The sequence below is a fragment of the Vicugna pacos genome, chromosome 7 (assembly GCF_048564905.1).
Source record: "Vicugna pacos chromosome 7, VicPac4, whole genome shotgun sequence".
NCBI classification, from domain to species: Eukaryota; Metazoa; Chordata; class Mammalia; order Artiodactyla; family Camelidae; genus Vicugna; species Vicugna pacos.
The window spans coordinates 63,625,120-63,642,123 of record NC_132993.1 but is presented as its reverse complement, the minus strand read 5'-3'; the positions used below and the strand labels follow the sequence as shown (position 1 = coordinate 63,642,123).

General features: G+C 43.2%; 2 protein-coding genes across 6 annotated transcripts in view; one reads left to right on the top strand and one right to left on the bottom strand.

Moving 5' to 3' along the window:
• Positions 1–17,004, bottom strand: part of MTERF1 (mitochondrial transcription termination factor 1) — a 415,935-nt gene that overhangs the window by 24,981 nt on the left and 373,950 nt on the right. The gene's annotated exons all lie outside the window — the stretch shown is intronic.
• On the top strand, positions 1,696–5,926 carry FZD1 (frizzled class receptor 1). Its single transcript, XM_015245734.3, has one exon. It carries the CDS (start codon positions 2,171–2,173, stop codon positions 4,112–4,114), a length of 1,944 nt encoding a protein of 647 aa, XP_015101220.2. The 5' UTR covers positions 1,696–2,170; the 3' UTR covers positions 4,115–5,926.

The following is a 17,004-nucleotide window of genomic DNA, read 5'->3' as shown; positions in this document are numbered from 1 at the left end:
TAAGCTTCCCAGTGACATTGCGTCCCAGGTTCCCTCTTTCCCAGTCATCCTGAAGCCACCCCCTGCTTATGTAGGAAAAGTGACCCTCAATAGCTCCCTATTGCCTATGTAGTTCAACCCAAACCTTCTAGTATGGACTAAAACTTTCTCCTGCCTTCCCCATAATATCTCAGCCACACACATCCCCTCTCAAGCTTCAGCAATTTAAGCACTTCAGGGTCCTGTCTTTTACACCTTCCACCCACCTCTCCAACAGAATTCTCCCCACCCGTTTCCACTGGCTGCTTTCCTGTGCTCCTTTAGCTTTGAGATGGGGATTCTGATAAGTGATCTACATTTCTGTGCTCCATTGCACTATGCCTTCCTGTAAGGCTGGCCCTGTCTTGCTCCTCTTTGTATTCTACTACCTAACAGTGCTTATAGCATAATAGGAGCTTGGTAAGTACTTATTAAATGAATGAATAAACAAATGATAGAAAATAATTGTAGAAAAGTATCCCAAGAGACAGCCTAATCACCAGCCAACAGATCTTAGGTAGAATTAATAATACAGTGGCATTTTACTGATAAAACTGAATCATGTAGTTAAACCATCACTTGAAAAAGTCTTACATGGAAAACAACAAGAATGTAAGTCAGCTGAGATGGACTGTGTTGTTTGGAATCAGGAAGCAAACATGCAGTTTGCTTTTTGCTTTCAGACTTCGTTGTTTTGGTTTTTAAAGTGGCATCTGCAGTTCTGCGCGTTAGTGGAATACCACTCTGTGGCACCCAACTGGCCCAGGTCTTACCCTCCCAGGATTTCCCCCAAAGCCGTGGGCGTCCCGGATTCTAGAAGACTCCTAGGAGCTCCCCCAAGGGTCCGGGCTGTCCGCCAGCCATAGCTCGGTCGGACCACCTCTGGGGTCTCAGGCCGCGAGGACTCTGCTCCTGCAGAGTGGTCGTCGGGTTCTCTAGTTTTTCCTCTCTAAATATTTATTGGGTAGTTTCCCTTGGCTTCTGTTTCTGGATTGATAAACAGGAGAAAAAGGAGTTTGCCTACAGAAAGGATAACAGTAGCAGATGGCCTATCTGGCCTTACTTTTAAAATTCCATCAAAGTTTGTGTTTTGTTGCTGTTTTTCTTTGACAGCGATCCCGTGAACTTCTCCTTGGTCCGGGAAATGGCGCGACCAAAGCCCGCCAGGCCCAGCCTGAGAGCTCTAGGATTTATCAGAGTAATATTTTAAATAAAATCTGGACAGACATAAACTCAAAGGAAGCGGTGCGTTCCTTAAGTCAAAGGCATCTGTTCTGATCGAAGCGCTCAGTTTGCTGTGTGTAACCAGCGTTAAGAGCAGCATTTTTAAACACGAAAATGGATAAAAGAAAAGAAAAGCTAAGTCCCGCGGTCCGCGGACTCCTATTCATTATCTCCAGCAGCATATGGGACCATTCTCCCACTCGTCCTCGCCCTTTCTTCTGCAAAAGCAAAAGCAACCAAGCCTGTCCCGCTTCATAGCAAACCCACTCTTTGTGCCTGAGCGGTGCCTCTGCCACCAGTACTACTTCCTCCTCCCGCCTCCTCCTCCCACCCGCCGCCGACTTTCGCTCTGGGAAGGAGGCGGCGGGCGCCCTTTGCGCCGGGAAGCCAGTGCAGCCATTGGGCGACGATCCCTGAGCCTCCAGTTCCGCGTCGGTTTCAAGGCTCCTCCCTCCTGGTGAAAGACAGACTGCGGGGCGCCTGGAAACCGGTCCGAGGGCGCGCGAGAGAGGAGAGCAAGCGAGTTGAGGGATTGACACAAATGGTCAGGCGGCGGCGGCGGAGAAGGAGGCGGAGGCGCAGGGGGGAGCCGAGGCCGCTGGGCTGCCGAGAGTTGCGCGCTCTACGGGGCCGCGGCCACTAGCGCGGCGCCGCCAGCCGGGAGCCAGCTAGCCAAGGGCCAGGAAGGCGGGACGCGACCCGAGCCACCCGGGCTCTCCTCGCAGCCCGCGCTTCATGAATCGCAAGTTTCCGCGGCGGCGGCGGCTGCGGGACGCGGAGCGGGAGCCGGGAGAGCGGGCCGTGCGCGGCCCGGGCTCGACGGAGGGCACCGGCGGGGAGGAGATCGCCCCGGCCGCAGGGGGAGCCGCCACCGGCCGCGCCACCGCCAGCCCCAGCCGAGCGGCGCCCAGAAAGGAGCCGAGAAAGTATGGCTGAGGAGGAGGCGCCTAAGAAGTCCCGGGCCTCGGGCGGCGGCGCGAGCTGGGAACTTTGTGCCGGGGCTCTCGCGGCTGGGCCGGTGGCAGAGGGAAGCGGGGACACGGGCAGCCGCCGCCACCGAGCCTCAGCTCACTCCCGGCGCTTAGCGCGCCGGCTGCTACTACTGCTTTGGCTGCTGGAGGCTCCGCTGCTGCTGGGGGTCCGGGCGCAGGCGGCTGGTCAGGGGCCCGGGCCGGGACAGCAGCCCCCGCCGCCGCCACCTCAGCAGCAGCAGAGCGGGCAGCAGTACAACGGCGAGAGGGGCATCTCTATACCGGACCACGGCTACTGCCAGCCCATTTCCATCCCGCTGTGCACGGACATCGCATACAACCAGACTATCATGCCTAACCTGCTGGGCCACACGAACCAGGAGGATGCGGGCCTCGAGGTGCACCAGTTCTATCCACTAGTGAAGGTGCAGTGCTCGGCCGAGCTCAAGTTCTTCTTGTGCTCCATGTACGCGCCCGTGTGCACCGTGCTGGAGCAGGCTCTGCCGCCTTGCCGCTCCCTTTGCGAGCGCGCGCGCCAGGGCTGTGAGGCGCTCATGAACAAGTTCGGCTTCCAGTGGCCTGACACACTGAAGTGCGAGAAGTTCCCGGTGCACGGCGCCGGCGAGCTGTGCGTGGGCCAGAACACTTCGGACAAGGGCACCCCGACGCCCTCACTGCTGCCTGAGTTCTGGACCAGCAATCCCCAGCATGGCGGCGGGGGTCACCGCGGCGGCGGCGGCTTCCCGGGCGGCGCCGGCGCGTCAGAGCGAGGCAAGTTCTCGTGCCCGCGCGTCCTCAAGGTGCCGTCTTACCTCAACTACCACTTTCTGGGGGAAAAAGACTGCGGCGCGCCCTGCGAGCCGACCAAGGTGTACGGGCTCATGTACTTTGGGCCGGAAGAGCTGCGCTTCTCGCGCACCTGGATCGGCATCTGGTCGGTGCTGTGCTGCGCCTCCACGCTCTTCACGGTGCTCACCTACCTGGTGGACATGCGGCGCTTCAGCTACCCGGAGCGGCCCATCATCTTCCTGTCAGGCTGCTACACGGCAGTGGCCGTGGCCTACATCGCCGGCTTCCTGCTGGAGGACCGGGTGGTATGTAATGACAAGTTCGCCGAGGACGGGGCGCGCACAGTGGCGCAGGGCACCAAGAAGGAGGGCTGCACCATCCTCTTTATGATGCTCTACTTCTTCAGCATGGCCAGCTCCATCTGGTGGGTGATCCTGTCGCTCACCTGGTTCCTGGCAGCCGGCATGAAGTGGGGCCACGAAGCCATCGAGGCTAACTCTCAGTATTTTCACCTGGCTGCCTGGGCCGTGCCGGCCATCAAGACCATCACCATCCTGGCCCTGGGCCAGGTGGACGGTGACGTGCTGAGCGGGGTGTGCTTCGTGGGGCTCAACAACGTGGACGCGCTGCGCGGCTTCGTGCTGGCGCCACTGTTCGTGTACCTGTTCATCGGTACATCTTTCCTTCTGGCAGGCTTCGTGTCCCTCTTCCGCATTCGCACCATCATGAAGCACGACGGCACCAAGACCGAGAAGCTGGAGAAGCTCATGGTGCGCATCGGCGTCTTCAGCGTGCTTTACACGGTGCCAGCGACTATCGTCATCGCCTGCTACTTCTATGAGCAGGCCTTCCGGGACCAGTGGGAGCGCAGCTGGGTGGCCCAGAGCTGCAAGAGCTATGCCATCCCCTGCCCCCACCTCCACGCGGGCGGAGGCGCCCCGCCGCACCCGCCCATGAGCCCCGACTTCACAGTCTTCATGATCAAGTACCTTATGACGCTGATCGTGGGCATCACGTCAGGCTTTTGGATCTGGTCCGGCAAGACCCTCAACTCCTGGAGGAAGTTCTACACCAGGCTAACCAACAGCAAACAGGGGGAGACCACCGTCTAAGACCAGAGGCTCAGCCCATTCCCAGCCCTTGGCCTGGTGCCCCCAGCTGCCCCCAAAAGTTGGCCCCATGGAATCCTTGCCAAATCTGGCTGCTCAAGTCTTCCTCACTAGCCATTCGCTTTCGCAGGCTCCTTTTAACAACAAGTCTCCTGCAAAAGCTTCTGTCCTTGGGGGCAGACTCTACTGCCAGAGGGGGGATGCACAGAGCTCTCTTGCTCTCACACTCTGGTACCTGGAACTGTACGCTTTTGTGATTGTAAATAGCCTGTGTAAGATTTTTGTAAGTATATTTGTATTTAAATGACGACCGTTCACGCGTTTTTCATTTCCTTTTTTTGTTTTTGTTTAAATTTTAATTATTTAGGGCGGTTTAACCATTCGAGGCTTTTCCTTCTTGTCCTTTTCAGAGTAGGGCAGAGAGAAAATCCGAGCGCACAGCTTGCTCCTCCTGCTCGTGCTGGCGCGCCCCTCCCTGCCACGGGTGGGGAACGCCTGGGGCTGCGCCGCCCGGGTCACTTCCCTGCTCCTCTTTCTGCTCCCTCCCTTCCCTTCCTTGCTCGGGGCCGGGACTCTTAAGGTACAGAACTACACAAAGCTTACGAATCCGGGGGTGGGCCTCCTGCCCATCCCAGGCCTGCCCTTGTCTGGGGCCAGAAAGCAAAGGCCTGTCCCTTTGACTCTCCGAAGCTGAAATTTTCACTGTCCAGAACCTTCCCCCTGGCTTCAAGGAGGCCCGCAGGGTGCACTGGCGGTCGCACTCTCCTTCTGTCTGGCCCCCAACGCCCAGACACTCCCTTCTTCCACCTAAGTTGGTTACAGGGTGAGTGGGATAACCAATGCCAAACTTTTTTAAGTCTAATTTTTGATGGATGAGCTCATTTCATTCTCTAGCGTCTAAAACCTGGTATGGGTTTGGCCAGCGTCATGGAAAGATGTGGTTACTGAGATTCGGGAAGAGGCATGAAGCTTTGTGTGGGTTGGGAGAGACTGAAGATGGGGGTTATAAAATGTTAATTCTAATTGCATACTGATGCCTGGCAACCTGCCTCTAGGGTTGAAACAGCCTGAGTTGAGATTTTACCGTTCTGTAAAATGGAAACGTTTGGTCACCTGGAAAGCTTTGTTAAAGAGTTGATCTTTGCTTTCCTTTAACAGGAAATGGTAAACTGAATATGAAACTTGAAGGAGATTTCAGTGTAATGGACTTCCCCAAAATGAAATGCTACTTTATTGTTTTTAATCAAATAATAATTAGACATTTATCAGAAACTTTAAAATGTAAAAGTTGTACACTTTCAACATATTATTATGATTATTATTCAAGGGAGGAACAATCCACATCACTAATAATAACCTGGTAAGATTCCAGGAGGCAAAGGAGGTGGAATAATTGATGGGATTAGCTCCTGAAATAAACAAAATATGGGCATGCATGCTAAAGGGAGAATGTGTGCAGGTCTACTGCACTAAATCCTATGTGCTCCTTTTTGGATTTACAGAAATGTGTCAAATGGAAATCTTTCAAAGCCATTTAAAAATAATTCACTTTAGTTCTCTGTGAAAAAGAGGAGAAAAGCGATCCTCCTGATTGTATGGTTTTAAACTTTTAAGAGTTTATCAAAATACCGGTACTTAGGACCTAAATTTATCTATGTCTGTCATACCCTAAAGTGACAATGGTCTTTGAATTTGGTATGCATTTATTCTGTTCACTATCACAAAATCATCTATATTTATAGAGGAATAGAAGTTTATATATATATAATACCATATTTTTAATTTCGCAAATAAAAAAATCAGTTTTGTACAAAATTATATGGTTTTTTGTGCCTGAAAATAATAGAGCTGGAACTGTCTGCACTATGAAACTATCTTTACATTTTATAGTGTCTATAGTCAATCTCACAGTATATAAATTCAGGAATTCAAGGAAAAAGTCTATCTGTAAACCTTCAGATCCTTCCAAAGAATTAGCCTGCTTGCATGGTGCTTGATGTTGTAAAGTCCCTAGAAAAGGTCTGCTTCCATGGTAGTGACAGTATAAAATAGAAGTTTGCAAATTATTTCTTTACTCAAAGAAGATGATTAAAAAGAGAATTCTCATTTTATTACAGCTTTTTTTTCTTTTAAGGGGTACATTTACATGACTTTTTATAATATGGAGGTTTATTTTTATATCATCAGCCATCATCTTTGTCATGATTTTTATGAAGTATTATCTTATACTTTCCATAATCTTAGATATTCCAAAACCATAAATAGGCAATCAGTAAATGGTTAACTGACAGTGTGTTTATAAGCATTTTAAACAGCAGTTGGGTGTATAGGGCTGTTTTATTGTTTGCTTCTGAAGACCCATTTTTATATTGTTCAAGGAACCTCTCCCTGAGGAATTATCTAGTTGGCCTACTGTTAGTCAGAATTTACATAAATGTATATATATGTAGAATGTATATACAGATATGTGTATATATATATATGTCTATATAATATACACATAAGTATACACACACTAATTTTTATAAAATAGAGATGCAAAGTTTACTTATATATTTTACAATATGGAAATAAGGTCATGAGAAAAGGAAAATGCTAGATGGAGTACACCTCAAATACCTTTGGAAAACAAGTCTCATTATAGACTAACTTTATTAAATTTTCTCATGAAAACATTTTGTGGGCTAAAATGAATACCTTTAATACAATAGAGTTACTTTAATGGTTATAAGGCAATTGACTTACAAGTCATCATATTAATTATTTTAAGGCAATTGAAAAAATTATATCTAATTGAAAATACAGTATTCAATTTTAATTAGCAAGGTGCAATTTTATGTTCTTTTTTCTTTGTTACATTAATCTAATATAGTAGATATCTGAGAAGATTTTATTATAGAGAAACACGCACAAAATAGCAATTCTTAGGCCACATTAAAACATGTCTTCTCACTAGATAATTCAACAGATAATTTCTGGGAAAAAATTTTAAGATTATTAGTCTCTATCCAAAAAATAAATATAAAGCATTCTCATTGTGGGTGTCCTTAAAATGATGTAACTATAAATTTGATGCAGAAAGGATTTATAATGCTGGATTTAAGTAGTTTAAAAAGACATTTTAAAGTCACTACTAGGCTTTGTTTTTAGAGAACAATTTATGTTAAATTGTGTAGCATATAGAGAGCCAGTGTGCTCTTTTGTTTCTTTCAATAGTGATGGCAAAATAAGACTTGTCTTAAAAAAACAGAGCTATCGGGACTATAGTGCCATTAGTATGCTGTTTCCATGACAAACTCTATTTTCAGATTATTTGGTTTCCCTATTTTATTTTTTTTAAGCCAGCTATCAATTAGGGTCAATTTTCCCCCTCATGGCGTGCTTGGTTCCGCTTTTGTAGTAAATGTATACATAATATGAAAGCTTTCTGTTGCTCTTTTTTTGGGGGAAAAAGCCATTTGTTTAACTTAAACTTTGTGGGGGGCAGAAAGTCATATTTTTAATCTCAAAGCCAGCCAGTGTCAAACATATGCAAAACAGCTGGATCGGATTTTCCAGTTTGTCTGGGGCAGTCACTTGTTAGCCTGAGTTTACAGTCCTGGTTCTTTTGTCTCCACGGAGCACTGAAGCCGTCTGCTGTAGTTGCATCATTCCCAGAGTCCAGCATTATTGAACTCAGAAAGGAGTCCACAGTGAAGAGTTGGTGACCAATTTTTTTTTAATTTCCTAAATCGCAAACCATTTCAGGACTTGGATTGCTTCAAATCCCTTTCCCTGATATCATGTTTCAATCTCAGTACATATTCATTTTTTTAAAAGATGCTGTATTTTCAGTGTGTGTGTTTGTGCTCAACTTTAGCTACTCTTGCTTTTATTGCTTCCTAATCCATCTATTGGCTATAAGCCAGATTTTATGTAAGACATGCAGTTAATTGAAACCAGTGTTATGACACTGGGTGTCTCTGATACATTTCTGATTATAATGATCTGTGTAACAGGGGCCTGAGAGATAATCAAATATGTGGTCATTACATATGTCTAAAGGTGGAACCTAGTGATGTTGTCATTAAATACTTCACAAAATATACGAATATCAAAGTCTTGCAGGATTAACTTGTAGGAGCCAAAATAAGATGTGGGCTACATTTAAGAATTCTCCAGTTACATTATTAAAACGGAATTGCAATACCACCTTAAATTCAAGACTTTTATTTTAAGACTTTTACATTTGAAATGAGGTCTTCCAAGGGAAATGCCAAACAGGTAAAGTTTATTTTGGCGACTCCTAAGATTTATATCTATATTTTGAACTGTTGGCAGATACCACTAGCCCCTAGAATTTGAGAAAGAGTATTCGAGTTTCACGACTCAGAAGTCCCTAAAATTTGGGGGGCTTAAGTATTTCTATTCACTTTAGTCATACCTTTTGACAGTGGATGTGTTAAACCATAACAATTATAATGATAAAACAGCTTATTTGCAACCTGGTGATAGCATTTTCTAAAGAAATCATTAAACACTAGTTGAATGGCATATGTGTATAAATAATAATTCTAGAAGCAAAGTATTAGAATAGCGTTGATTTGCACACTTTACACATGCATGTTATTTTTAAATAAAATTGACTTGCTTGAGGACAATAAGTTTTAGGTTTTAAAATTTGTAAGATGCATATTTCACATAAAGAAGCTCTCAATAAATTTTGTTCACAATATAAACTTTCAAAACATGTTCACAGGACTACAGTGATTAACATGAAAAGGAACCACTATTGCTGCTTTGAGATGGTCCTCTGTGGCCTGGATTTCTTTTCTTTCCTTTTTAAAATCCAAGTATCCTCTAATTTGTGGATATCTCCATGTTTCAGATCTTAGTACCTGTTTGAATTAAATTTGCAGGGGACTAACTGTAGGATCCCCCCATAGACAAAGTGCGGCCTTTATTTCCTTTCAAGTTGGCAGCGTGTCCTTGCTTAAATGAAGCTCTCGGAGACAGATTGTTCTCTTGCCCTTGGAAATGCTCGTCTTCACAAACGCAGCAGCAAATACCTGGCAGTCATACAGGCTAGTTAAAGTATATTCCAAATGCCAAGTGCTGCTTGATTGTTACAAAGGTTTTTTTTTTTTTCCTTTAAAGGTAGATTTAGAGACTATTCCCGACCTTATCTTTCACCCAACTCTTGGAGAGCACTTTCTGAAAGTTAACTTCAATAAATATTCCATCAAAAACTCATAACTCAGGCAGAGTGACCCACTATTTGGGTTTGTCCAGGACTGAGGAGTTTCTTGGGATGTGGGATTTTCAGTGGCAAAACCAGGAAAGTCCTGGGCAAACTGGGATGAGGGGTCACCCTAGTCCATGGATTAAACAGTGCTTCCCAGTTAGAGTAAAACCTGTGGTGGGCACTGGTCCGGCATTAGAAGTATCCCCCTGTAGCTTTAGCCTTGTTCATTACCAGATGAAAAGCCGGTGAACACAGCCCTTTGTAACTGATTTTGACAGTAAGTACCAATCAACAAGACGCTGAGTGGGTCATGAGGTATAAGTGGAACAAACCACACTGATACCTTGGCCATTCTGTCTTCTGCCTCTGGAATAAATAGGGGCATAGACACGGGAACCTAACTGGCCACTGAGCCCTATTCTTGCTGCTTATGAAATCAGAGCAAGCAGCTATATTTTATAAGAGACTTTCAAAATTATACCCTTGGAATGAAATGTTGTGGGGGTTTTTTGTAATTGATATTAAAGTTTATCGGATTGTAAGGAACTGTTAGGTTTTTGCATGTGTTTTTTATTTTCCTGTTAATACAGCCCACTGTAATGAGATTACAAACTCAAGCAGGGATTGCCCCAAATGACTATACATCAACTCTGAATTTAATTGTCATACTTTTTCTCAGAAGTAAGTAGGTTTAACACCCATACTTCCCCCCAAATGAAAAGTCGTATCCATAGGACAGAAAAAAAAAAGGTAGATAAAATTCTACAGTGATTACTGGGAATTGTAGAATGTAGGGTGTGGACTAGGCAATCCACTGCACTCACATTTCTATTTGCATGAAACTCTTTAATCAGAATTGGTCCACCCCTTTTTATACTGAGCTCATCATTTTTGTCATCCTTCTTATCCATCCATCCCTGTTGGTCTTGTAAATGTACATACAATTTCACTGTTGAAATTTCACTCTTTTGTTAAAACAAAACACTGTTCTTGCTATCTTTTTATTAAGCTCAACATAAAGAAATAAAAAAGATATGCAGATAATGTAATTATTTCAGGAGGTACATACACATTAGACTCTAAAGCCTTGATCCTCGACGGGGCAGTTTTGGTCCCCAGGAGACATTTAGTACTGTCTGAACACATATTTGATTGTCATGACTGGAGGGTGGGTTTACAATGAGCATCTAGTGAGTAGAGGCCAGGGAGGCTACTGAACATTTTACAGTGCACAGGACAGCCCCTGACAACAAAGAATTATCTGACTCAGAGTGCCAAGGGTGAGAAACCTTGTTCTAGAGGAATACTTAAAATTGTGAAATATACATTTTAAAATAATAAAATATTAAATTTATTAAGTAGGATTGAGAAAAATATGAATTTCCTTGTGCCTACAGCATGGACTTAACTTTTGCCCTGCAGATTTTGTTTTCCCTGGTGAACAGCCGGATGATATTGCATAGTAGTCAGTGCCTTTATCTGCTCAAGCTGCTATAACAAAACACCACGGACTGCTTAAACAATAGACATTATTTTTCACAGTTCTGGGGTCTGGGAAATCCAAGATCAAGGGGGCAGCAAACTCGGTTTCTGATCCTACTTCCTGGCTTAGAGTTAGCCACCTTCTCACTATGTGCTCCCACAGGTCCCATGGGGGTGGAGAGAGAGCTTTCCCTTCTCATAAGGGCTCTGATCCCATCATGAAGGTCCCATACTTATGACTGAATCTAAACCTCATTATCTGCCCGAGGCCCTACTTCAAATATCTACACTTTGGCGGTTAGGGCTTCAACATATGAATTTGGGGGGGAAGCAAACATTCAGCCCATAATAGTCAATAAAATAAATCTGCTTTTATATTTAAATCTAGACAAGGACACAGTATAATTTCAGTGGGAAAAAATCTATAAATAACATTTAACAAGTTTATTGGAAAAATCTCTTAAAAGGTTAGTATTATGCTATTACACTCCATATTCTACATTTCCATTTTCTTTTACACATTTCCCTGCATCATTGAAGTGGTTACAGTACAGATGAAGAACTCTAGACTGGGAGGCAGAAAACCTAGACTCCAGTCTGGACTGGGCTAAGCACATTGGATGAGTTTTACTCACAGGATTTCATGAGTCAAATGGAGACACTAATGAAATAACAGACATGAAAACCCTTTTATAAATGGTGAAGCTCTGTACTAATGTTCAGGGTTTCCACTGTCACTTGCACGGAGCTAACTAAGGAGGAGACTGTGATATCTTGAAGGCTCTTTCTCAGCTTTGACTACTCCTCTCCACTTTTGGAAAAGGATGTTTCAGTCACTGAAGGGACCCAAGGGTGACTGGGGGTCTTTCTGCAGTTTTCCTGACCACCATCCACTGGCTGTATCAGTTCACTTGGGTTCTCTGGGACACACTTAGGATTTTTCCCAGTTTTCAGGAGACTCTGGTTAAATTTAGTATAAATCAATCTGCAGTGCACTATTTGAGTGGGGTGAGAGTACTTTAAGGTCAAAGGAGCAGGAGGGCTAAGGGTATGTTCTAGATTCAAATGTGACAAATTCACAGGCAGACAATGGATTGCGAGCCCTCACTGTGTCACAGGTGCCTCAGAAGCTGTGTTGTCCATCTGTTCATTAATGAAGCTGGGGTAGATGTGAGAAGCAGTTTGTGATGGGATGTTTTGTGCCCTGAAGGGAGACAGGTTGGGGTCCTTTAGGCAGTGGAAGGGGTAAAAAAAGAAATGGATACAATGAAAGCCAAAGGCAGCTTATTTTTCTTGGAACTAGCTCTCATGGGAGTCAATAGAGTGGTAGTTGAATGGAATAGGGCCATAATCCTGGATTGGAAATATGACCACCTTTCCTCTTCCTCCTTTTAAAAAAAAATCAATTTCAAGATAATAGGGACTTGAACACAAAGAAGTTGAATGTCATCTTGGAAAGAATTTTGGACTTGCAAGACACGGCTTGAATCCCAACTAGCTCTTAGCCTCAGATCCACTTGTCTGAAATGGTAACAATAACAACTTTTGACTAATTCATATGGCTGCTGGGAGGATTAAAGAAATAAAGTCTGTAATGGTATTGTTAGCACTTGAGAGTCATCTACCTAGTCTTCCTTTCCCTGCTGTGTATTTCTTTTCTTTCTTCCTCTCCCACCTGTTATTCTCCCCCACCACTTCCTCACTCCTCTCTCCCATAATTCCCTCCCCTTTCCTTCCTCCTTCTATAACTCACCATTATTGCTGATGGAATCTGAAAATGCATAATGCAAACTAATGCTGGATTTTTCTTGCATCCTCTTTTCAGGCTAAGCGTGTTTTTCAAGACTTATTCAGATAAAAGATTAAGTTAAGGGGCAACCTTAAGGTTAAATGACATGAATAATGTTCTGTATATTAATCAACTAGTGATATTGCTCCTAAAGTATAAATGAATTTCTATGCATTTGTGCCCACTTTGGGATACACCATTTCAAATTCAATTTCTTTAAGAATTTTTTTTAAGTTTATTTTTTGGGGTTGGGAGATAACTAGGTTTATTTATTGATTTATTTTATTTTATTTTATTTTTTTGATGGAGGTACTGGGAATTGAACCCAGGACCCTGTGTATGCTAAGCATGCACTCTACCACTGAGCTATAGCCTCCCTACTCAGATCGAACTTCTTTATGGCTGCTCACAATTCTGTCCTAATTGGTAGGCTGTATACTTGGGTAACCTGACAACAGTTCTGTAGGGGCCACCCTAGATCATAACCAGGAAGAGAATCATAATTTCCTTTTAGAAATAAGCTCCTCTATGGAATTGATAACTAACTGAAGAATTGTGGGCATCCTTTGCTTGTCCTTGTTGACTGTATTGCCAGAGGGAGCTTATTCAACAGTGGTTATGAAAATGTTCCTTTGATGCTACTGGAACATACTGAATGTATTTTGATGCTTGAGGTCTGGCAAGGTTGAGGGCTTACATCAAAACAGTTGATTGGTCATTTCATTATTTCCTCATAAAGAAAGAGCAGCTAGCCATTTTGGTGCCTTTGTGACCCCCATGGTCTAGTGTGTTGGTTTTCTGTTGCTGCTGTAACAAATTACACAGACTTGAGAAACCCAAATTTATCACCTTACAATTCTAGAGGTCAGAGTCTGACTCTGGTCTCATTGGGCTAAAATTAAGGTCTTGCATGGCTGTGTTTCCTTCAGTAGCTCTGGGGAGAGTAAGTTTTCTTGCCTTTTCCAGCTTCTAGAGGCTTATGGCACCCTTCCTCCATCTTCAGACCAGCAACATTAGATCAGGTCTTTTCTCTCACTGTATGATCCTCTCCAGTTGGGAATGGTCCCCTGCTTTTAAGGACCCATATGATTAGATCAATGCAGGACAAGGCTCCAAGGATTAGAGTGTGGACATTCTGGGGGGACCATTATTCTACCCGCCACATCTATCTATGCTAAGCTGTTGGAAATAGCTACAGGATCTTTTTTTTTTTTTTAAAGAAGTATTCCCATCACATTCTCATTCTTTACAATTCCATTTTTTAGAAACTGGTTGTCAGAATTTCTTCTGTCTCCATTTTGTTCTCTCAAAGTATGTTTCTGCAAATGGCTAGTTCCTCGTTGATTTCCCCTTTCCCTTCACCCCATTTTCTGTTAAGTAGTTTGCACAACAGTTCTAATCCTCTGACTACCAGATCTCTTTCTAGTCCAGATGTCATCTTTCTTACTCTTTCTTCCTATGTATCTTCTCCTTTGCTATCCTTTTTGTTACCCTCTCTGTCTTTTCATTTCCCTCTAGATTCATGTTTTGTGTCTGTCCCAGAAACAGATCAGAAAAAGACAGTGATTGACTAATGTCAAGTATCTTCTCCCAAGTGAACACACACAATCCCACTATTTTTTTTATGACAGGTGGTATAATCTTATGGCTTTCAACAGAGACACATCTGTCAAATGATTGTAATTTTGCCCTTTGGTGAAGGGCTGGATGTGAGAAATAGTTTACATAGTTCACCTCATTTCTGATTAATTCGATCTGTATTTCTAGGTGTGTCTATAGGTTTCCGTTCTTTATGAAGTTACCATCATGTTCAGACAGACATTTTTTTTCCCTCATGATCATTAATTTAAACATTTTGTTGAAAAAGAAAACTCTCAATCGCCTGGGTTGCATTTCATACAAATTCAGGTAATGAATACGCCTGCCCTAGTTTAAAATGTTATGTTGACATTTTTGGAGAAGAAATTTTTCTAGCATTACAAACGCATCCTGGAAAATGTTCTCTAAAATGTAATTTTTAGTCTACACTAGAAACCAACTGCAAGGCTTTTTTTCTATCTAGACTGTTATAGCTAAAAGTACATATTTTCCTCCCATATACATATAAATATATGTCTGGAAAAATATGCCTTTTTCAGCAACTTATTTAAGAAGAAGGATTTCAAATGTTCATAGCAACCCCCAAATATGCATTATTTGCAAGCATTTGAATTTGCACGGATTGTACAGAGATACACAGAATTCCTAGAAATCAGTAATGAGTCAGCCCATCCAAGTTACCATCTAATGCCTCTATCATTTATCTTCTTTTAAAATTTACACCATTCATCTCTCTATAGCTTCCCCCTGCCTCCAAGTTCAGTAACAGACCAGAGGTCATTTGAATGCAGTAATGGTTCTATAAATAAAGATGTGTTTTAATAATATACAGCTTCATTAGAGCCAAGCTGAATTAATGTAGGAGGTATAGAGTATGTTTAAAGATCTCAGATAAAGCAAGGTATAGTGAAACATTTGGTACTGACTGAAATAAAACCAGATGATCCTCATAATATCAGAAGCGGCAATGGATTACTAGGGATTCTTAAAATTGAGTGTACAGAGGAATCACTGAAGGAGCTTTTTTAAATATGAGGATTTCTGGCCTAATTTTAAAAGACTCTGGTTTTGTTGTCCAGGGGAGGGATTGAGGACCCTCCATTTTGGTGATTTGATGCCGGTGGTTCTAGAGGAGTTTTTTGAAATACTGGGTTAGGTAAAGTTAAGGAAGTGAGTAAAGGACCAATTATGCTCAGTCCAGGAAGAGAGATGGCTTAGAGAAGGAACACACCAGGAGACCCAAGTGAAGGTGGCCACATCTTGGATGGAACTGGTGACCACATACACAGAAGTGGCAGTCCCAGTCAGACCTTCTGCTCCCCCACCCTTCCCCTCAGTTTTTGATAGGGACATCTGATGTTTCTCAAGCTTGCATGAAGGGTTTAGTAAACACAACCTCAAGACAAGCCCCTAGCCATTCTTCCTATCTACAAATCTCCTTTCTTTTAACGACAGTGGGGAAAGTTCATTGGACTCAGAATCTGAAAACTATGAGAACTAGCTTTTTAGAACTCTCAATAGTGAGTCGACTTACCCTGACTGTCTTTGTCCCTAAAGATCTAAATTAGGGCACACCAGGTGTGCCCAACAGGCCCCTCTCCAAGGCCGCTGAGTGGTTTGCCCAGGTCTAAATTTTTTTTTTTAAAGAGAAGGCTCTAATTCCATAACTAGAGGTTAACTTCAAGTTATTCTTTTAGTTAGAAGACTTTCAGAGTCCAGTCAGTTCACTGATCAAGAGGTAGGAAAGAAGGGTATGGATTCTCTCTTGCTTACGTTCAGCATCTGATAACGACACAGAGAGGGAGACAGTGCAGCAGGTGTAGGATTGATGGGCAGGCAGAGGAGGGACTTCAAAAGGCTCGTGCTTCCCCCTAGGCTGGGCCTCTCGGCTTTCAGCAGGGCAGCCACTGGCAGAAGCTGAGCGTGGCGGCCTCTCATACAACCTAGCTTCTCACCCGTTCTGATTTTATTTGTTTAGGTTTTTAATACAACTGACTTCTTAGAAGGCCCTTCCTTCCCAGGGAATTCACTAATCAAGGTAATACTCCATTTATTTCTATAAACAAAGCCTTATGAAAGAGTAATTCATTCATTAACTAAGAAATGTGATCACTGCCACTGTTGTACCTGAGTGCTTCAAAGCATCATTGTTGTTGTTCACATCAATTAATCCAGGTAACTGGGAAATGTGAGTAACACAGGACTAAAATATATCCCAACTGATTTTACAAGATTAAAAAAAAAACACCAAACCTAAGATAAACTCATGTTGTCTTAAGCATGTTAAGAACTTGCTTCATAGGAAAGAGTAATCACAGTCACAGAGGAAAGGACAGTCATATCTTTTTAGAATGAAGTAATTTTATTCCACAGAACTTACTAGAGCTTGGAAAGTTTTAAGCAGCTTCTTCCTTGGTGCAGGTAATATACCGTGAAGGTAATACCCACCTCCAGGTGTGGCGAATGCCATGTTAGTGTCGAGATAGGGAATACTGAAAACAATTTTTGATTGAGGTTTTTATTATTAAAATGTTTTTATCGTCTAAGTAAAGATGGATATTAAATTTCAAAAATAAATATTTATCAGATCTAATTAATTACCTATGTACACAGTCTTAATAAGTAATTCAAAGGACAGCTCATGACTAAGAAAAAAAAGTTAGTCATTAAACAGCCATCCTTTCCAAATAACAAACTGTATACATTTCAGGGCTAAGGAAAAGAAATTTTGTCATGAAGTTTTTAAAGAAAGTTACAGCAGAAAGTACCTGAAGTAAGTAGAGCTGGCTGAGGTGATAG

Excerpts from the sequence above, each read along its gene's own strand:
- FZD1 (XM_015245734.3), top strand. The coding sequence starts at position 2,171 with ATGGCTGAGGAGGAGGCGCCTAAGAAGTCCCGGGCCTCGGGCGGCGGC.